This window comes from Galeopterus variegatus, unplaced genomic scaffold, assembly GCF_000696425.1.
Source record: "Galeopterus variegatus unplaced genomic scaffold, G_variegatus-3.0.2 Scaffold10088, whole genome shotgun sequence".
Lineage (NCBI taxonomy): Eukaryota > Metazoa > Chordata > Mammalia > Dermoptera > Cynocephalidae > Galeopterus > Galeopterus variegatus.
The window spans coordinates 12023-28468 of NW_007736199.1; the positions used below are offsets into that span (position 1 = coordinate 12023).

General features: G+C 44.8%; 1 protein-coding gene and 1 pseudogene across 1 annotated transcript in view; both read left to right on the forward strand.

Moving 5' to 3' along the window:
• The window catches only part of LOC103609786 (adenylate kinase 7-like), a gene marked incomplete at both ends in the record, with an annotated part of 62826 nt that overhangs the window by 10677 nt on the left and 35703 nt on the right, over nt 1-16446 (forward strand). The window contains one exon of the mRNA XM_008594072.1: nt 1484-1578. Within this exon, the coding sequence (XP_008592294.1) occupies nt 1484-1578 (95 nt within the window). The remainder of the gene's footprint in view (nt 1-1483; nt 1579-16446) is intronic.
• On the forward strand, nt 15527-16203 carry LOC103609785 (annotated as a pseudogene).

Genomic DNA, 16446 nt, shown 5'->3' on the forward strand with positions numbered 1-16446 from the left:
GTGGAGAACAGGAGCGGGGACTTTGTCATTTTACCTGATGCACATGCTTAGATTTTGTTTTTCTTTCGGTGGATATATATTAATTTTCAATAACATTTTATCAGATTATTTTAATTGTTTTAGAATGCTCCTACCTTCCCTTTCACAGATACCAGGAAAGGAAGGCAGGATGATATGGGAGACAGGAATACATTATTAGAAATGAGAGAAAACATCTGCATATATGGGCAATGGGTCTGTTCAAAAGGGAACAAGCAGATTGTTTTAGACCCATTACAAATATCGTACATAAAAGGTCCTGCTAGAGGACCTCAAAGTGTGCCATGGATTCACAAAATAGGCCAGTCTGAAGCGCAGCAGAGCGGAAAGGTTGAAAGAACAGAATTAAAGTGAAGAGACAAGTTTTATTATTAGAATAAAAATAGAAAATAAAATTAACATTCAAAATTGGGATTAATACGCAAACATAGTTTACTTAGACTTAATGCAATAATGCTTTTTCATCTTAGGGTAGGAATCCATACATTTATTAGATTCAGGATAATAGCATTTCATTGTTTTGCTTGTTGCTTAAGGGATCACCTCATGAGACCAAAAACGTACCATGACAACTGTATCACTTAGACCCTCTGACAATTTAATTAGATTTCACTTTATAGTTTAGATTTTGTTCTGGAAAAATATACATCATGAAGAATATTTTAGTGGAATCACTAGCTGAGATTCAATGCTTAAATGTGTAGAGAGCCCTCCTGCAAAGTGACAAACGTTTTGGAAATCAAATACTCAGCTTTTTGTGCACCTCCATTCTAAGTACCCGTTCCTACAGATTGTTCACGACCAAGCATTCCCACCTTACCGATGCTCTCCAGCACACACTCGGCTCCCGTGGTGGAGGCCACTCTCCCCTCGACCAGATAGAGTGGGAAGGGTGGGTAGAGCCCAAATTACTCCCTCCCATGACAGCTTAAGCTAAACAGGGTTGCCTTTTTTGACATCCTAGGAGTGCCTTCCCTTCTGATCTGCATCCCTCATGTCCAACCTACTCCATGCATCCAGCCAGATGTCGTAGTGGGGAGAGCACAGGTCTAGCAACCAGGCTGTCGGGATTGGACTCTCAGTCCCATCACTTCCTCTATGGTTCTGGCAAAACTGTCCTCCATTTCCCCATCTGTAAAACACAGATAAGAGCAGTACCTATCAAAGAGTCAGGAGAATTCAGTAAAGCCTCCAAAAAAGTGAAAGCACACTGCCACAGGCCAGGAAATAGGAAGGGTCTAAACTTTTTAACTGAACTCATATGGCATCAGGCAACTGGCAGAACTTGAATGATGGGGATGGGACAATGAGGCATCAGAGGTAACAGCACCCTGCAGTTAAGTTGCTCCTTGAAGAAAGCCCCACTGGTAACTGACAGTACACACAATTTCAAAAGCAAGTTCTGCACAGATCCAAATAACCCTTACACTTTTTGGCCCTACAGCACTGAATGAAGAAGTCAGCCATTTTGAAAAGCGAAAGGTATTTATTTTAGTATCCACGGTGATGACTTGGGCACGATCCAGACCTCTGGACCCCGTAAGTAGAGCGTCAGCTTTCCCTTATGTACCATTTCACCTTTAATACCTTGTAATCTGTATGCAGTGGGAACTTTCTAAAGTGAGTTGTATATTCTTACACTCCTAAGTCCTATCCCACAGTAAGCACTCAACAGAGTCCATTGACCATAGGCACATTTAGTTCTAAGGGATTTCCTTGTTTTCTATGCCACTAAGAAAGAAAAAAATGCTGTTTATTAAATTATAGCAGTGCTTGCTTATCACTTATACTTTTTGTTTTAAACATATTAAAAGATCTCTCTTTTAGACTTCTTTAGATCTATCTTTTTGTCACATACATCCTTTTTTTTTTTTTTTAAATAAAAATACTTTATTGGGCAAATCCCATGAGGGTTCTAAGCTTAAGGGCCAAGCCCACAGTCCCCAGATCCAAGACTGCTCTTTGATCCCACCCTGGCCTGAAGTGCCAGGGTCTCCTGTGGAGTATGCAGGTGCCCACAAGTATGTCCATGTGATAGTGTGACACTGTAACAGCCTCGAGGTGAAGACAGGTGGGGCAGAGTGAGGTCCCCACCTGCCCAGGTTCAGGGGCCACAAGGGTCCACACAGTCCTTTCCACTGCAGAACATGTGGTACATGCTGGTGGGAGGGAACATGGCCACGGCACTGCAGGGAGCCCACCTGGATGGCCATGTCGGCCACTAGCAAGGCCAACCAGCCCCCATCATGCAGTAGGGAGCTGGCTTCCACCTTCATATATGAGAACACGCCCAGGCACAGCATCCACAAAGACTATCCCTGCAGAAGTGCCCATCATGGATGGGTGGGGGCTCAGGATCTCCAGTGCCATCAGCTAGGCTCCAAAGAGCATGCCCAGTGGAGAGAGGCCACCCACCCCTGCCAGGGACCAGCACAGCGTGGCCACGGCCAGGCAGCAGGCAAGGGAGTTGATGACACTGCCCAGCATAGCGGCCAGGTGCCCACAGGGCAAGCAGGAGAAGCTCTGCACAGCAGGCAGCACACCGTTGGTCAGCACATTGGTGATGGCCAGCAAGCCCAGAAGGCAGGCGCCATGGGCCCAGAGCAGCCGATGGGCTTCAGGGTCTGGGCCAGGGGCGGTGCCCGCCACATGACTCAGTGGTTCCTGCAATGGTGAGGCCTCTTCTTTTTCCTTTGCCCCATACATTCTTGTACATATATTAAAACAAAAATATAAGTAAGATACAGTGGTTATGGTATTCCCAAAACTTCATTGTCAGAGTGCAAATCACACCTGAATCACACCTACGTTCTGTCTTTTTCGACACAATTAACTCAGTATAAAACCTGCATCATGGGGGCCGGCCTGGTGGCGCACTGCTACAGTGCGCCGCTTGGGAAGCGCGGCGGCGCTCCCGCCTGAGGGTTCGGATCCCACATACAGACCGGTTCCCGCTCACTGGCTGAGCGAGGCGCGGGAGCAACACCGAGGGTTGCAATCCCGTTGCCGGTCCCCGGTCCGGTACGGGGGCAACACTGAGGGTTGCGATCCGTTGCCGGACAGGGAAAAAGACAAAAGACAAAACAAAAACAAAAAAAAAAACCCTGCATCATGTAATTTACCTGTAGGTACTTTCCTATAAAGCATGTGGTTATTACATTGCAAGAAAAAGTGGACCGTAGTCATTATTCCACCATTGCTTATTCTCTTTACTAACATCGAACTGACATTTGCTGCTCCATTTCTGTGCTTTTGTACCTATACAATACCTTCCACTTCAGTGCTAAATCACAGTATAAACTTTTAAAAGACATTTTAAAAGGCAATTAAATCAACATGAGTAGTACCTAAATCAATGTGAAGTGATGACAATATGAACAGCGTGTTCAAATCACCCAGGCACCAGCAATGACAACGTCAATGCTTCCTGTTTGACCATATTGATTATAAGCCATTGTTTACAAGACACGTTGTAATTTCAGAGACATTAAATGTGAAAAAAATGCATATGTTGGAATCATTGAAAAATATTATTTTTAACAAGGAAATATTTAGGGACTTATCTCTTGTATTGTACCAAATGCCATTTATTTGTTTAGTTGTCTCTCCCTTGGTGGACTGAGAGATCCCTGAAGGCAGGGACCACAGGTTTTATGTCCTTTTTTGGTAAAGTTCACTCACCTACTCCATTTAGTTGCCATCACCTCAAGGAGCAGGTCAGGTAATTTTATTCCTATTAAGTTCCTTCCCTCTAGTTAAGTGTTTGCTACATAACAATCATTGGGCATCCAGGTAGCTGACCATCGTGCTGGCTTTGTGACTGATTTTCCCCAGTAACTTAAGCAAAATGGGAAATTGACTGACTCATAATTGAAGATCACTATTGAACTTCAGGCAGAGATGGATCTAGAGGCGTAAACAATGTCCTCAGTGCTCACTTACTCTTACCCTCTTCTATTGCTTCTTTTCCTCTCTGAGTAGGCTTCATTCTCCAGTAAGCCCTCCCCTCCTGACTCCCAGAGCTTTAGTTCTCTTCTCACTTAGGTCATGTTTCATCCCAAGACTGGAATGTGCTGATTGGCTAGGTCTTAGGTCATAGGCCTCACCTTGAACCAGCCACTGTGGCCAGGAGAATGTAGTGCTCTGATTGGCCTGACTTGCGATCATAGAACTCACTTCTAGAGCCAGGAATGATCAGCCCCCTACACTAAACAGACTGAGAGTGGAAAAGCGATAGTTCCCCTGAAAAAAGATGTGGAGAAAGGGCTCCTGTGATAGCTCCTGGGTCCTTTTGGCATGCCCCTGTCCTCTCACTTGATTTTTTTTTTTTTCCTTTTTGTCGTTTTTTCGTGACCGGCAACGGATCGCAACCCTCAGTGTTGCGCCCGTACCGGACCGGGACCGGCAACGGGATCGCAACCCTCGGTGTTGCCCCCGCGCCTCGCTCAGCCAGTGAGCGGGAACCGGTCTGTATGTGGGATCCGAACCCTCGGCGAGAGCGCCGCCACGCTTCCAAGCGGCGCACTGTAGCAGTGCGCCACCGGGCCGGCCCCTCTCACTTGATTTTAATTTGAATTTTCCTACTGGCTAATGATGATTTAAAAGTTACATTTATTAAGGTATAATTTACATACAGTAAAATTAACCCTNAGAGCAGTACCTATCAAAGAGTCAGGAGAATTCAGTAAAGCCTCCAAAAAAGTGAAAGCACGCTGCCACAGGCCAGGAAATAGGAAGGGTCTAAACTTTTTTTTTTTTTTTTTTCAAAAAGATGACCGGTAAGGGGATCTCAACCCTTGGCTTGGTGTTGTCAGCACCACGCTCAGCCAGTGAGCAAACCGGCCATCCCTATATAGGATCCGAACCTGTGGCCTTGGTGTTATCAGCACCGCACTCTACCAAGTGAGCCACAGGCCGGCCCAAGACTTTTTAACTGAACTCATATGGCATCAGGCAACTGGCAGAACTTGAATGATGGGGATGAGACAATGAGGCATCAGAGGTAACAGCACCCTGCTGTTAAGTTGCTCCTTGAAGAAAGCCCCACTGGTAACTGACAGTACACACAATTTCAAAAGCAAGTTCTGCACAGATCCAAATAACCCTTACACTTTTTGGCCCTACAGCACTGAATGAAGAAGTCAGCCATTTTGAAAAGCGAAAGGTATTTATTTTAGTATCCACGGTGATGACTTGGGCACGATCCAGACCTCTGGACCCGGTAAGTAGAGCGTCAGCTTTCCTTTATGTACCATTTCACCTTTAATACCTTGTAATCTGTATGCAGCAGGAACTTTCTACAATGAGTTGTATATTCTTACACTCCTAAGTCCTATCCCACAGTAAGCACTCAACAGAGTCCATTGACCATAGGCACATTCAGTTTTAAGGGATTTCGTTGTTTTCTATGCCACTAAGAAAGAAAAAAAATGCTGCTTATTAAATTATAGCAGTGCTTGCTTATCACTTTTTTTTTTTTTTTAAAGATGACCGGTAAGGGGATCTCAACCCTTGGCTTGGTGTTGTCAGCACCATGCTCAGCCAGTGAGCAAACCGGCCATCCCTATATGGGATCCGAACCCGCGGCCTTGGTGTTATCAGCACCGCACTCTCCCGAGTGAGCCACGGGCCGGCCCCTTGCTTATCACTTATACTTTTTGTTTTAAACATATTAAAAGAGCTCTCTTTTAGACTTCTTTAGATCTATATTTTTGTCACATACATCTTTTTTTTTTTTTAAATAAAAATACTTTACTGTGCAAATTCCATGAGGGTTCTAAGCTTAAGGGCCAAGCCCACAGTCCCTGGCTCCAACACTGCTCTTTGATCCCACCCTGGCCTGAAGTGCCAGGGTCTCCTGTGGAGTATGCAGGTGCCCACAAGTATGCCCATGTGATAGTGTGACACTGTAACAGCCTCGAGGTGAAGACAGGTGGGACAGAGTGAAGTCCCCACCTGCCCAGGTTCAGGGTCCACAAGGGTCCACACAGTCCTTTCCACTGCAGAACATGTGGTACATGCTGGTGGGAGGGAACATGGCCATGGCACTGCAGGGAGCCCACCAGGATGGCCATGTAGGCCACCAGCAAGGCCAACCAGCCCCCATCATGCAGCAGGGAGCTGGCTTCCACCTTCATATATGAGAACACGCCCAGACACAGCATCCACAAAGACTATCCCTGCAGAAGTGCCCATCATGGACGGGTGGGGGCTCAGGATCTCCAGTGCCATCAGCTAGGCTCCAAAGAGCATGCCCAGTGGAGAGAGGCCACCCATCCCTGCCAGGGACCTGCACAGCATGGCCACGGCCAAGCAGCAGGCAAGGGGGTTGATGGCACTGCCCAGCACAGCAGCCAGGTGCCCATAGGGCAAGCAGGAGAAGCTCTGCACAGCAAGCAGCACACCATTGGTCAGCACATTGGTGATGGCCAGCAAGCCCAGAAGGCGGGCACCATGGGCCCAGAGCAGCCAATGGGCCTCTCAGGGTCTGGGCCAGGGGTGTTGCCTGCCACTTGACTCAGTGGCTCCTGCAACGGTGAGGGCTCTTCTTTTTCCTTTGCCCCATACATTCTTGTACATATATTAAAACAAAAATATAAGCAAAATACAGTGGTTATGGTATTCCCAGAACTTCATTGTCAGAGTGCAAATCACACCTGAATCACACCTACGTTCTGTCTTATTCAACACAATTAACTCAGTATAAAACCTGCATCATGTAATTTACCTGTAGGTACTTTCCTATAAAGCACGTGGTTATTACACTGCAAGAAAAAGTGGACCATAGCCATTCTTCCACCATTGTTTATTCTCTTTACTAACATCGAACTGACATTTGCTGCTCCATTTCTGTGCCTTTGCACCTACACAATACCTTCCACTTCAGTGCTGAATCACAGTATAAACTTTTAAAAGACATTTTAAAAGGCAATTAAATCAACATGAGTAGTACCTAAATCAATGTGAAGTGACGACAATATGAACAGCGTGTTCAAATCACCCAGGCACCAGCAATGACAACGCCAATGCTTCCTGTTTGACCATAATGATTATAAGCCATTGTTTACAAGACACATTGTAATTTCAGAGACATTAAATGTGAAAAAAATGCATATGTTAGAATCATTGGAAAATATTATTATTATTATTATTTTATTTATTTATTTATTTATTTTCCTTTTTTTGTCTTTTTTCGTGACCGGCAACGGGATCGCAACCCTCAGTGTTGCTCCCGCACCTCGCTCAGCCAGTGAGTGGCCGGTCTGTATGTGGGATCCGAACCCTCGGCGGGAGCGCCGCCACGCTTCCCAAGCGGCTTACTGTAGCAGTGCGCCACCGGGCCGGCCCAGGAAAATATTATTTTTAACAAGGAAATATTTAGGGACTTATCTCTTGTATTGTACCAAATGCCATTTATTTGTTTAGTTGTCTCTCCCTTGGTGGACTGAGAGATCCCTGAAGGCAGGGACCACAGGTTTTATGTCCTTTTTTGGTAAAGTTCACTCACCTACTCCATTTAGTTGCCATCACCTCAAGGAGCAGGTCAGGTAATTTTATTCCTATTAAGTTCCTTCCCTCTAGTTAAGTGTCTGCTACATAACAATCATTGGGCATCCAGCTAGCTGACCATCGTGCTGGCTTTGTGACTGATTTTCCCCAGTAACTTAAGCAAAATGGGAAATTGACTGACTCATAATTGAAGATCACTATTGAACTTCAGGCAGAGATGGATCTAGAGGCGTAAACAATGTCCTCAGTGCTCACTTACTCTTACTCTCTTCTATTGCTTCTTTTCCTCTCTGAGTAGGCTTCATTCTCCAGTAAGCCCTCCCCTCCTGACTCCCAGAGCTTTAGTTCTCTTCTCACTTAGGTCATGTTTCATCCCAAGACTGGAATGTGCTGATTGGCTAGGTCTTAGGTCATAGGCCTCACCTTGAACCAGCCACTGTGGCCAGGAGAATGTAGTGCTCTGATTGGCCTGACTTGCGATCATAGAACTCACTTCTAGAGCCAGGAATGATCAGCCCCCTACACTAAACAGACTGAGAGTGGAAAAGCAATAGTTCCCCTGAAAAAAGATGTGGAGAAAGGGCTCCTGTGATAGCTCCTGGGTCCTTTTGGCATGCCCCTGTCCTCTCACTTGGTTTTAATTTGAATTTTCCTACTGGATAATGATGATTTAAAAGTTACATTTATTAAGGTATAATTTACATACAGTAAAATTAACCCTTTTTACTGTATAGACCTATGAGTCTTGGCAAATGCATAGTTGTGCAACCACCACAACAATCAAGATAGAGAACATTTCCATTTACCCCTTCCCAAATTCTCTACCTCACACCACCAAAACATCAATTCCAGGTGGATTACATAATTAAAAGTAAAAAGCAAAACTTTAATTTTAAAAGAAAAATTACAGAATTTATAGGGAAGGATTTCTTTTAAAAAACCCAATAATGCTATTAAATTTTTAAAAATTGATAAATTCAGCTGCAATAAAATTAATGAAGTATTTAGATAAAATGATACTGTGTTTGAGATTTGCTCTGAAATATTCCAAGGGTATAAGGAAGTAAGTGGTGATATAGATATAACAAGATTGTCTATACAAGACACAGAAGTTTGTCTCCAAAGATTCTGAGAGGAAGATCATGTGATGTGTTTGAAATCAGAGTGAGCTAAGCAGGACTTTTGGTTGCAAGTAGCAGAAGCAGATTTCTTCATCAGAAAGAGGAAGTTATAAAGATATAAACAATGTCTTACAAAATCCATGGACAGAGCTGCCGTGGGGCACCAGGGACTGGGGAGCTATGGGGGTCTCAGTACATCCTCTCCACTGCTTTTCTCTGCATCTGTCTTCTTGTCATCATTGTAGGAAATCTTATCAGCCAAGGGAACCAGTTCTCAGTAAAATAGTGGGTCACTAACATAATAAGGGTGGAACAAATTATTGTGTATTTATGACCTTTCAAAAGATATATCTTCAGCTCTCACTATGAAAAATGGCCTAACAGCAGCCCTTCTGGGCATCCCTGATGACACAAATGTTAGCCTCTACTGCTGTTTTCCAGTAAAAGTAACTCCAGGACTCTGAGGGAGGTATTTGTTTCCACGTCTTGGGTCAGTAAAAATCTGGGTAGACTTGGAACATGTTGACACCGAAAAGCCAAGGTATTTTCAGAGTTGTCATGGGACATGCTGAGAAGACAAAGAGTGTTCCTTACTAGCCAAGTCGTGAGACGTTGAGCATCACAAGAATAATTCTGTGCTGGGTGTTTTCCATCTGCCTTTCTTTTTTTTTTTAAAGATGACAGGTAAGGGGATCTTAACCCTTGACTTGGTGTTGTCAGCACCACGCTCAGCCAGTGAGCTAACCGGCCATCTCTATGTGGGATCCGAACCCGTGGCCTTGGTGTTATCAGCACTGCACTCTCCCGAGTGAGCCACGGGCCGGCCCCCATCTGCCTTTCCAAACCCACTCTCCACCCTTCTCCACTGTGCTCTGCCCTTATAGTCTAGCTCAGCAAGCAACCTTGCCCTCTGCTCCCAATTAGGTTTGGGCAATAGAGAGCACTGGTGGCAGGATGGGGTCAACGCTTGTGGACCTAGGAGAGATACAGAGCCCCCTATTACTATGTGGCTTCCCTACACCCTCCCTACATCTTTGTAAATAGTCCTGTTGTTAAACTCTCCTCAGATTATTTACTTTGAGTATGCTATTTCTTTCGAGTAAGTCTCCTTCCATGCTCCTTCCATTGGATGGCTTGGCCACCTTTGAGAATGGCCTCCAGGGCCATTGTGCCGTTCTGCATCAAGCCTGTGGAGGGGAGAAGCACAAAAGATCATGCATAGGAAGCTTTATGAACCAGGCCTGGAAGAGGTGTCATCACTTCTGCTTATACCTTTGAATAAAACCCAGTCACATGGCACACTTGGCTGCAAGGGATATACAGTCTAGCTGTGTTTCAGAAAATCAGGTTGGTCCAGTCTCTGTCAAAGAAGAAAGTTGCCATGGGCCGGCCTGTGGCTCACTCAGGAGGGTGTGGTGCTTATAACACCAAGGCCACGGGTTTGGATCCCATATACAGATGGCCGGTTAGTTCACTGGGGGAGTGTGGTGCTGACAACACCAAGCCAAGGGTTAAGATCCCCTCACCGGTCATCATAAAAAAAAAAAAAAAAAAAAAAGAAAGTTGCCAATTTTCCAGGAAGATCTCGTCCCTGATTAAGGGAGACTACAAGGAAGATACAACCCTTCTCCCTCTGGGGTCGTTGTCATGTCTGGATGTGACTCTTGGAACTGCTGCTGCCAGTCTGAAGAGGAAATCCACATACAGAGGGAGCTATAGCTAAGAGGGCATCAGAAAAGCAGAACCAGGACACGAGTCCATGATGCCCAGAGCCGCTGTACTTTGGAACGTTACTTATGGAAGGTAATGAAGTGCCCTGGTGGTTAGGCCATTTTGAGTAACTTGTTTTCTGTAACTTGCAGCCAAAAGCATCCTAAGATTGTCCTATTATTAAAATTCATGCAAATTATAATATTCTATCATATTCACCCTTCTTTCGTATCAAAACTGCATATCATATATTTGAATCAGAAGAAGGATGAATATGATAGAATATTATAATTTGCATGAATTTTAATAAGCAGGAGAATCTTAATACATATGGGTTTTTTTCTTAGTACCTATATATTTTAAAAGTCTAGCTATGTATTTGTTTCTGTAAGTGTGAGTGAAGGGGGATAGCCAGAGGTGACCCTGACTCAGTCAAATAGTCCAAAACAAGAAGGACTTATGGGCTCTGGTTGTCACACATAATAACCAGATAAGAAGAGTCCAGCAAGTGATGTGCACGGGTGGTCAAACACAATGAACAATTAAAAAGAAGGTCCAACATGATGTCATAAGACAAAAGATGGCTCAATAGCCTAAATAATAATAATAATAATAGTAATAATAAGATTACTCTGTAGATTCAGTTCTTCACCTCTTAGAAGGAGGAAGCCTCTAAGCAAGCTTAGTAATTAACACCGAGATGCTCATAAAGCAGACTGAGTTTCCAGGATTGCTGTCAGCTGTCAATATATAACAACGAAAGGGTAATGGGTACAATGCTGACTAAAGAAAACATCAACAACTCACCATTTATTGGAAAGGCAAATGATGCAAACAGTTGCAAGGAACTAAAACCTAAATGAAAGGCATGGGTTTAAAACATACTTAGATTTGTTGTAACAAGTGAAATTTAAGGACTGAAAGGAACGCAGACCAACAACTCAACAATGAGTAGCCAAGGCTCATACGCGCAACCAGGACTCTGTCCCAGCCAGGAATCAAGGGATGACATCGCAGAACCCACAGCCCTGGCTGGTTGGAATTTATGAGCTACAATGCAGCTGGCAGAGAGAGACTGATCTCCTTTTCTCTCAGTCTCAGTCTCAGAATGTCAGGGAAGAGATTGACTGGCCATCAAAACCTGTGCCCAGAGAACCTTGCAGTTCACTTTGTGGAATGTGGTCGTTTCTGCTGCAGCTGAGAGGACTGAGTGTGGGGCAAATCCTAGAAGACGGGTGTTGGGCGACAGTCACAGGGAGCGGAGGGGTTGGTTAGGCAGGCTGGCCACTACGTCACGTTAGCCAAGACCATGGAATGCCAGTTCTCATTCATCCCGAAGGCAAAGCTGATTACACTGTTTCCAGACACCCTGGTAAAGAGGGTTGCCAGAGTTAGCAAATAAAAATATGGGACATCAGTTAAATCTGAATTTCAGGTAAACAGCAAATAATTTTTTAGCATATGTATACCCCATGCAATATGGAAGACATACTTATACTAAAAAATGATTCATCTCTTTATCTGAAATTCAGATTTAGCTGAGTGCCCCATATTTTATCTGGAAACCCTACATGTGAGCCACCAAACACATTTAAGGGGACAGCTATTGATAACAATATGTATTCAGTGGTTCAAATTCCCTTGCCCACCAGCTGCCAAAAACAAAACAAACAAACAAAAAAACCAATATGTATTAATCGAGTATCTTCTACTCTGTCACCAGAATTGGGGTGGACTAACTCGATCTTCCCCTCAAAAACGAATTGTCTCCGTCTTTCTCCCAAGGGCATCCTTGTCATTTCAGCTGTTCTAACCTCACTCCCTCCCATCCATCAGCCAATCCATCAGTAAATTCTGTTAATTCATCACCCAAAATGTATCATAAACTCATCTACTGCTCTTTGTATCTGTGGCAACTTTCTAGCCCAAGCCATAGCCATTAGCTCCTTAGATTGTCTGGGTAGCTGGTGCCTGCCCTTGATTCCTTCCAATGCATTCTCCACACACAGCCTAAGTGATCTTGTTAAAAAATAATTCACAGGCCCGTGGCGCACTCGGGAGAGTGCGGCGCTGGGAGCGCTCCCGCCGCGGATTCGGATCCTATATAGGGATGACTGGTGCGCTCACAGCGCTCACTGGCTGAGTGCAGTGCCGCCGGCCTCAAAAAGGACAAAAAAAAAAAATGTAATTCACAGCTTGTTGCAGTCCTGTTTAAAAAGCTTAAAACCCTTCAATAGCTTTCTGTCACCCTTAGAATAAATCTAAACTCCTCAATATGGTGACAACCCCTGATAATGTAGCTGTCACCCACCTCGTCCCCTACCAGTTCCCACTGTAGCTCCAGTCCTTTGGGGCTTTCTTCCTTTTTTTCAAACATGATGGCAATTGTGCTCCTACCTCGGGGTCCTTGTCCTGTGTTTCTTCTGCTTCTTTGATTAATTCCATGTAAGCTCTGAGCTCACATACTCTTTGGGGCTTTCTTCCTTTTTTTCAAACATGATGGCAATTGTGCTCCTACCTCGGGGTCCTCGTCCTGTGTTTCTTCTGCTTCTTTGATTAATTCCATGTAAGCTCTGAGCTCACATACTTTTTTTTTTTTCTTTTAAAGATGACCGGTAAGGGGATCTTAACCCCTGACTTAGTGTTGTCAGCACCACGCTCAGCCAGTGACCAAACTGGCCATCCCTATATAGGATCCGAACCCGTGGCCTTGGTGTTATCAACACCACACTCTCCTGAGTGAGCCACAGGCCGGCCCTTCACATACTTCGAACTGGTCATTTAACTTAGACCAATGTGCTATAATTGAAAGGTTCCATATTGAATGCTATATTTTTAAAACCCTGCTCCAACAAGGACCTGTAAATCTGGTTGGATTTTTGTCAAATCACTCTGTGGCATAGCTCTCAATTTTTGCTCTTGATTCTCCAGTAAGTTTTAATTTAGTTGTTTCGGATGCATCTCTCTATGGGACTGCATAGGAGGGTGAGTAGTGAGAGACTGAATATGATGCACAGCTCAGCAGACTGTTAAGAAACCTTTTTCATCACTGATTCCCAGAGTAAACCAATAGTTCATCTGATCTGATAAAACCAGTTTTCAAAGCTGGAGACAGAAACTTGTGCATGGAATGTTCTTATTAACATGTGATTAGTTGATAGGGGAGGGCCAGTGTGGAAAATAGAAAAAAAAAACAAACCCACCATTCTTAAAAAATTTACTTTAATTTATTTTTTTATTGAATCAAAATTGATTATATGTATTTTGAGGGTTCAACATTGAGATATGTTCATCAAATTAATATTACTAGCACATATATTGTTACAAATCATTATTCTTTATGCCCCTTGTCCAATCTCTCCCCATCCCCTTTCCTCCCCCCTCCCCCCTCTAATTACCCTAGATTTCTTTTCTCCCTCTGAAAGAATAATGGTTATTGTGTTGATTTGTTGCCTAGATGATCTGTCCAACGCTGAGAGGTGTGATCAGGTCCCCCAATATTATCACAGAGCAGATGCTTCTTCTGTCACTCTGAAATGGGCTTTGTGGAGAGAGACATCCTCTTCTTTTCTTTATCTCTGCTGGTGACTCTCCTTGTGTCAGCGCACTCCAGTGGCTGGTGAACCATCTGCATGGTGGTTGTGGCATCTAGCTGCTTTCGTGGCAGACATGGTTTTGTGGTGGCTGTGGTGGGCCACCCACATGGAGGTGATGTTTTTGGCATGCTCCTTGGTGCTGGCAGTGTGCCAGGTTGTGGGAAGAGGGGTCTGGTCCCCGGCTCCAAACCTTGGGTCCCCGGGTGGGCCTCAAGGCACTAGCGCTGTGTGCCCGGTTGTGGGAGGGTGGTCCAGTCCCCTTCTCCATGCCTTGGGTTCCCAGCAGGGCCCTGAGGTGTGGCACAGTGTTCCTGGTTGTAGGAGGGGGGTCTGGTCCCCAGCTCCATACCTTGGGTTCTTGGGCAGGCCCAACATGCTGGCATGGTGTGCCTGGTTGTGGGAAGGGGGGTCTGGTCCTCTTCTCCATGCCTTGGGTTCCTGGGTGGGCCCCGAGGCACTGGTGGGGTGTGCCTGGTTGTGGAAATGGTGTCTGGTTCCCAGTTCCAAATCTCCGGTTCCCAGGCAGGTCCCAAGGCACTGGTGGTGTGGCTGGGCCGGAACTAATTTTTTGTCCTTTGCTTACTTCTAAAATGGGGGAACTTCCTGTGGGAACCAGTACTTGAGCTATGTGGTTGAACTAAATTGCTGCTTTGCTGCTATTTCCCTAGGGAAGGCTTTTCGTGCAACTCAGGGTTTATGGTTGACCTTATAGGTACTTTCAGCTCTCCAGAGACCCAGGGGATCTGAGTTGTGCAGAAACTCTGATCTGGGCTTGAGTTTTTTCATCAAACTGTACCCCATGCAATTCTGCATTCCCAACTAGTCTCCTCTGAGTGGTCCTGTGCTGATTGGGGGGCAGATTGGCTGTCCTTGCTGTGTACCAGTGTTCTCCTGGTGGGCATGTCTCCCCCACCGCCCATGCTCCAAACACTTCCCATGGCATGGGCCCTGCACCGGTCCCTTGTGTTGACTCACCGACCTCTGAATGGCTCCCCTTTTTTCAGTTGTTGTGGCTCCTTGCTCCTGTGTGGGTCCACAGGAACTCTATCCGTGGTCTTGCTGTCCTGGGGGCCACCAAGGCCCTCTTCTCCCCTGCCACCTCCAAGTAACTCCATCTGAAGGGCAGAGCTGCGGCTTCTGCTGGCTCCTGCTCCATGTGCTCAGCAGCTCCCGCCTTAAAGCAGCCATGGCCCAAAATGTTCCCAGCAGTTTTTTCTTTCTCTCATTGTGGTTTCTTCCCCTTCATGAACTCTGTAGGTCTCTCCTTCTCTTCCCCTGAGCTCCAGCAGTCCCAGCATGGTTGATGTTACATTGTTATAGTTGTAAATTAGTTGATTTGTGGGAGAGAGTGACACTGGGGACCGTCTATTCTGCCATCTTGACCAGAACTCAAAAACCCCACAATTTAAATTTAAAACTAAAATTATGTACATTGCAGGAACTATTAGAAATGGTTTATTTAATACCTTTATGGAATCACAGTGACAACCCATGACAGTCTCTACAAAATAAAAGACATTTAAATTTTAATTTTCCCTTTTTTCTGGAATCATGGAAGGCATTGAAGAGAAGAAAGAAGGTTCCTGCTGTGGCAGAAACCCTTAAGAAAAAGCAAAGGAATTTCACAGAGCTGGAGATCAAATGCCTGAGAAAGAAGTTTGCCCAAAAGATGCTTTGAAAGGTGAGGAGGAAGCTTATCTATGAAAGGTAAGCACTATCACAAGGAATATAGGCAGGTGCACAGAACTGAGATTGGAATGGCTGGGATGGCAAGAAGAGCTGGCCACTTCCACGTACCTGCAGAACCCAAATTGATGTTTGTCATCAGTATCAAAGGCATCAATGGTGTGAGCCCAAAGGTCCAAAGGTGTTGCAGCTTCTCTGCCTTCTTCAGATCTTCAATGGCACCCATGTTAAGCTCAACAAGGATTAAGTGAACATGCTGAAGATTGTGGAACCATACATTGCATGGGGTACCGGAACCAAAATCAGTAAATGAACCAATCTACAAGTGTGGTTATGGCAAAATCAATAAGAAACAAACTTCCTCGACAGGTAACACTTTGATTGATTGATCTCTTGGTAAATACAGCATCATCTGCGTGGAGGATCTGATTCATGAGATCTATACTGTTGGAAATAGCTTCAAAGAAGCAAGGAACTTCCTGTGGCCCTTCACACTATCTTCTCCACAAGGCAGAACAAAAAAAAGACCACCCGTTTTGTAGAAGGTGAACATGCTATAAAAGGTGAACAGGGAAGACCAGATCAACGGGCTTGTTAGAGGGATGAACTGAGGTGTCTGCCATGATTGTTTTGTGCTCTGGTCAGTTAATAAACACTGCTTTCAAGTTGAAATAAATAAATAAAATAGAATAAATTTTTAATTTTGTTTAGATTAAGTTTAAATTGTAAAATTTGGGGCTGGTTGGTTAGCTCAGTTGGTACAGCATGGTGGTGATAACACCAAG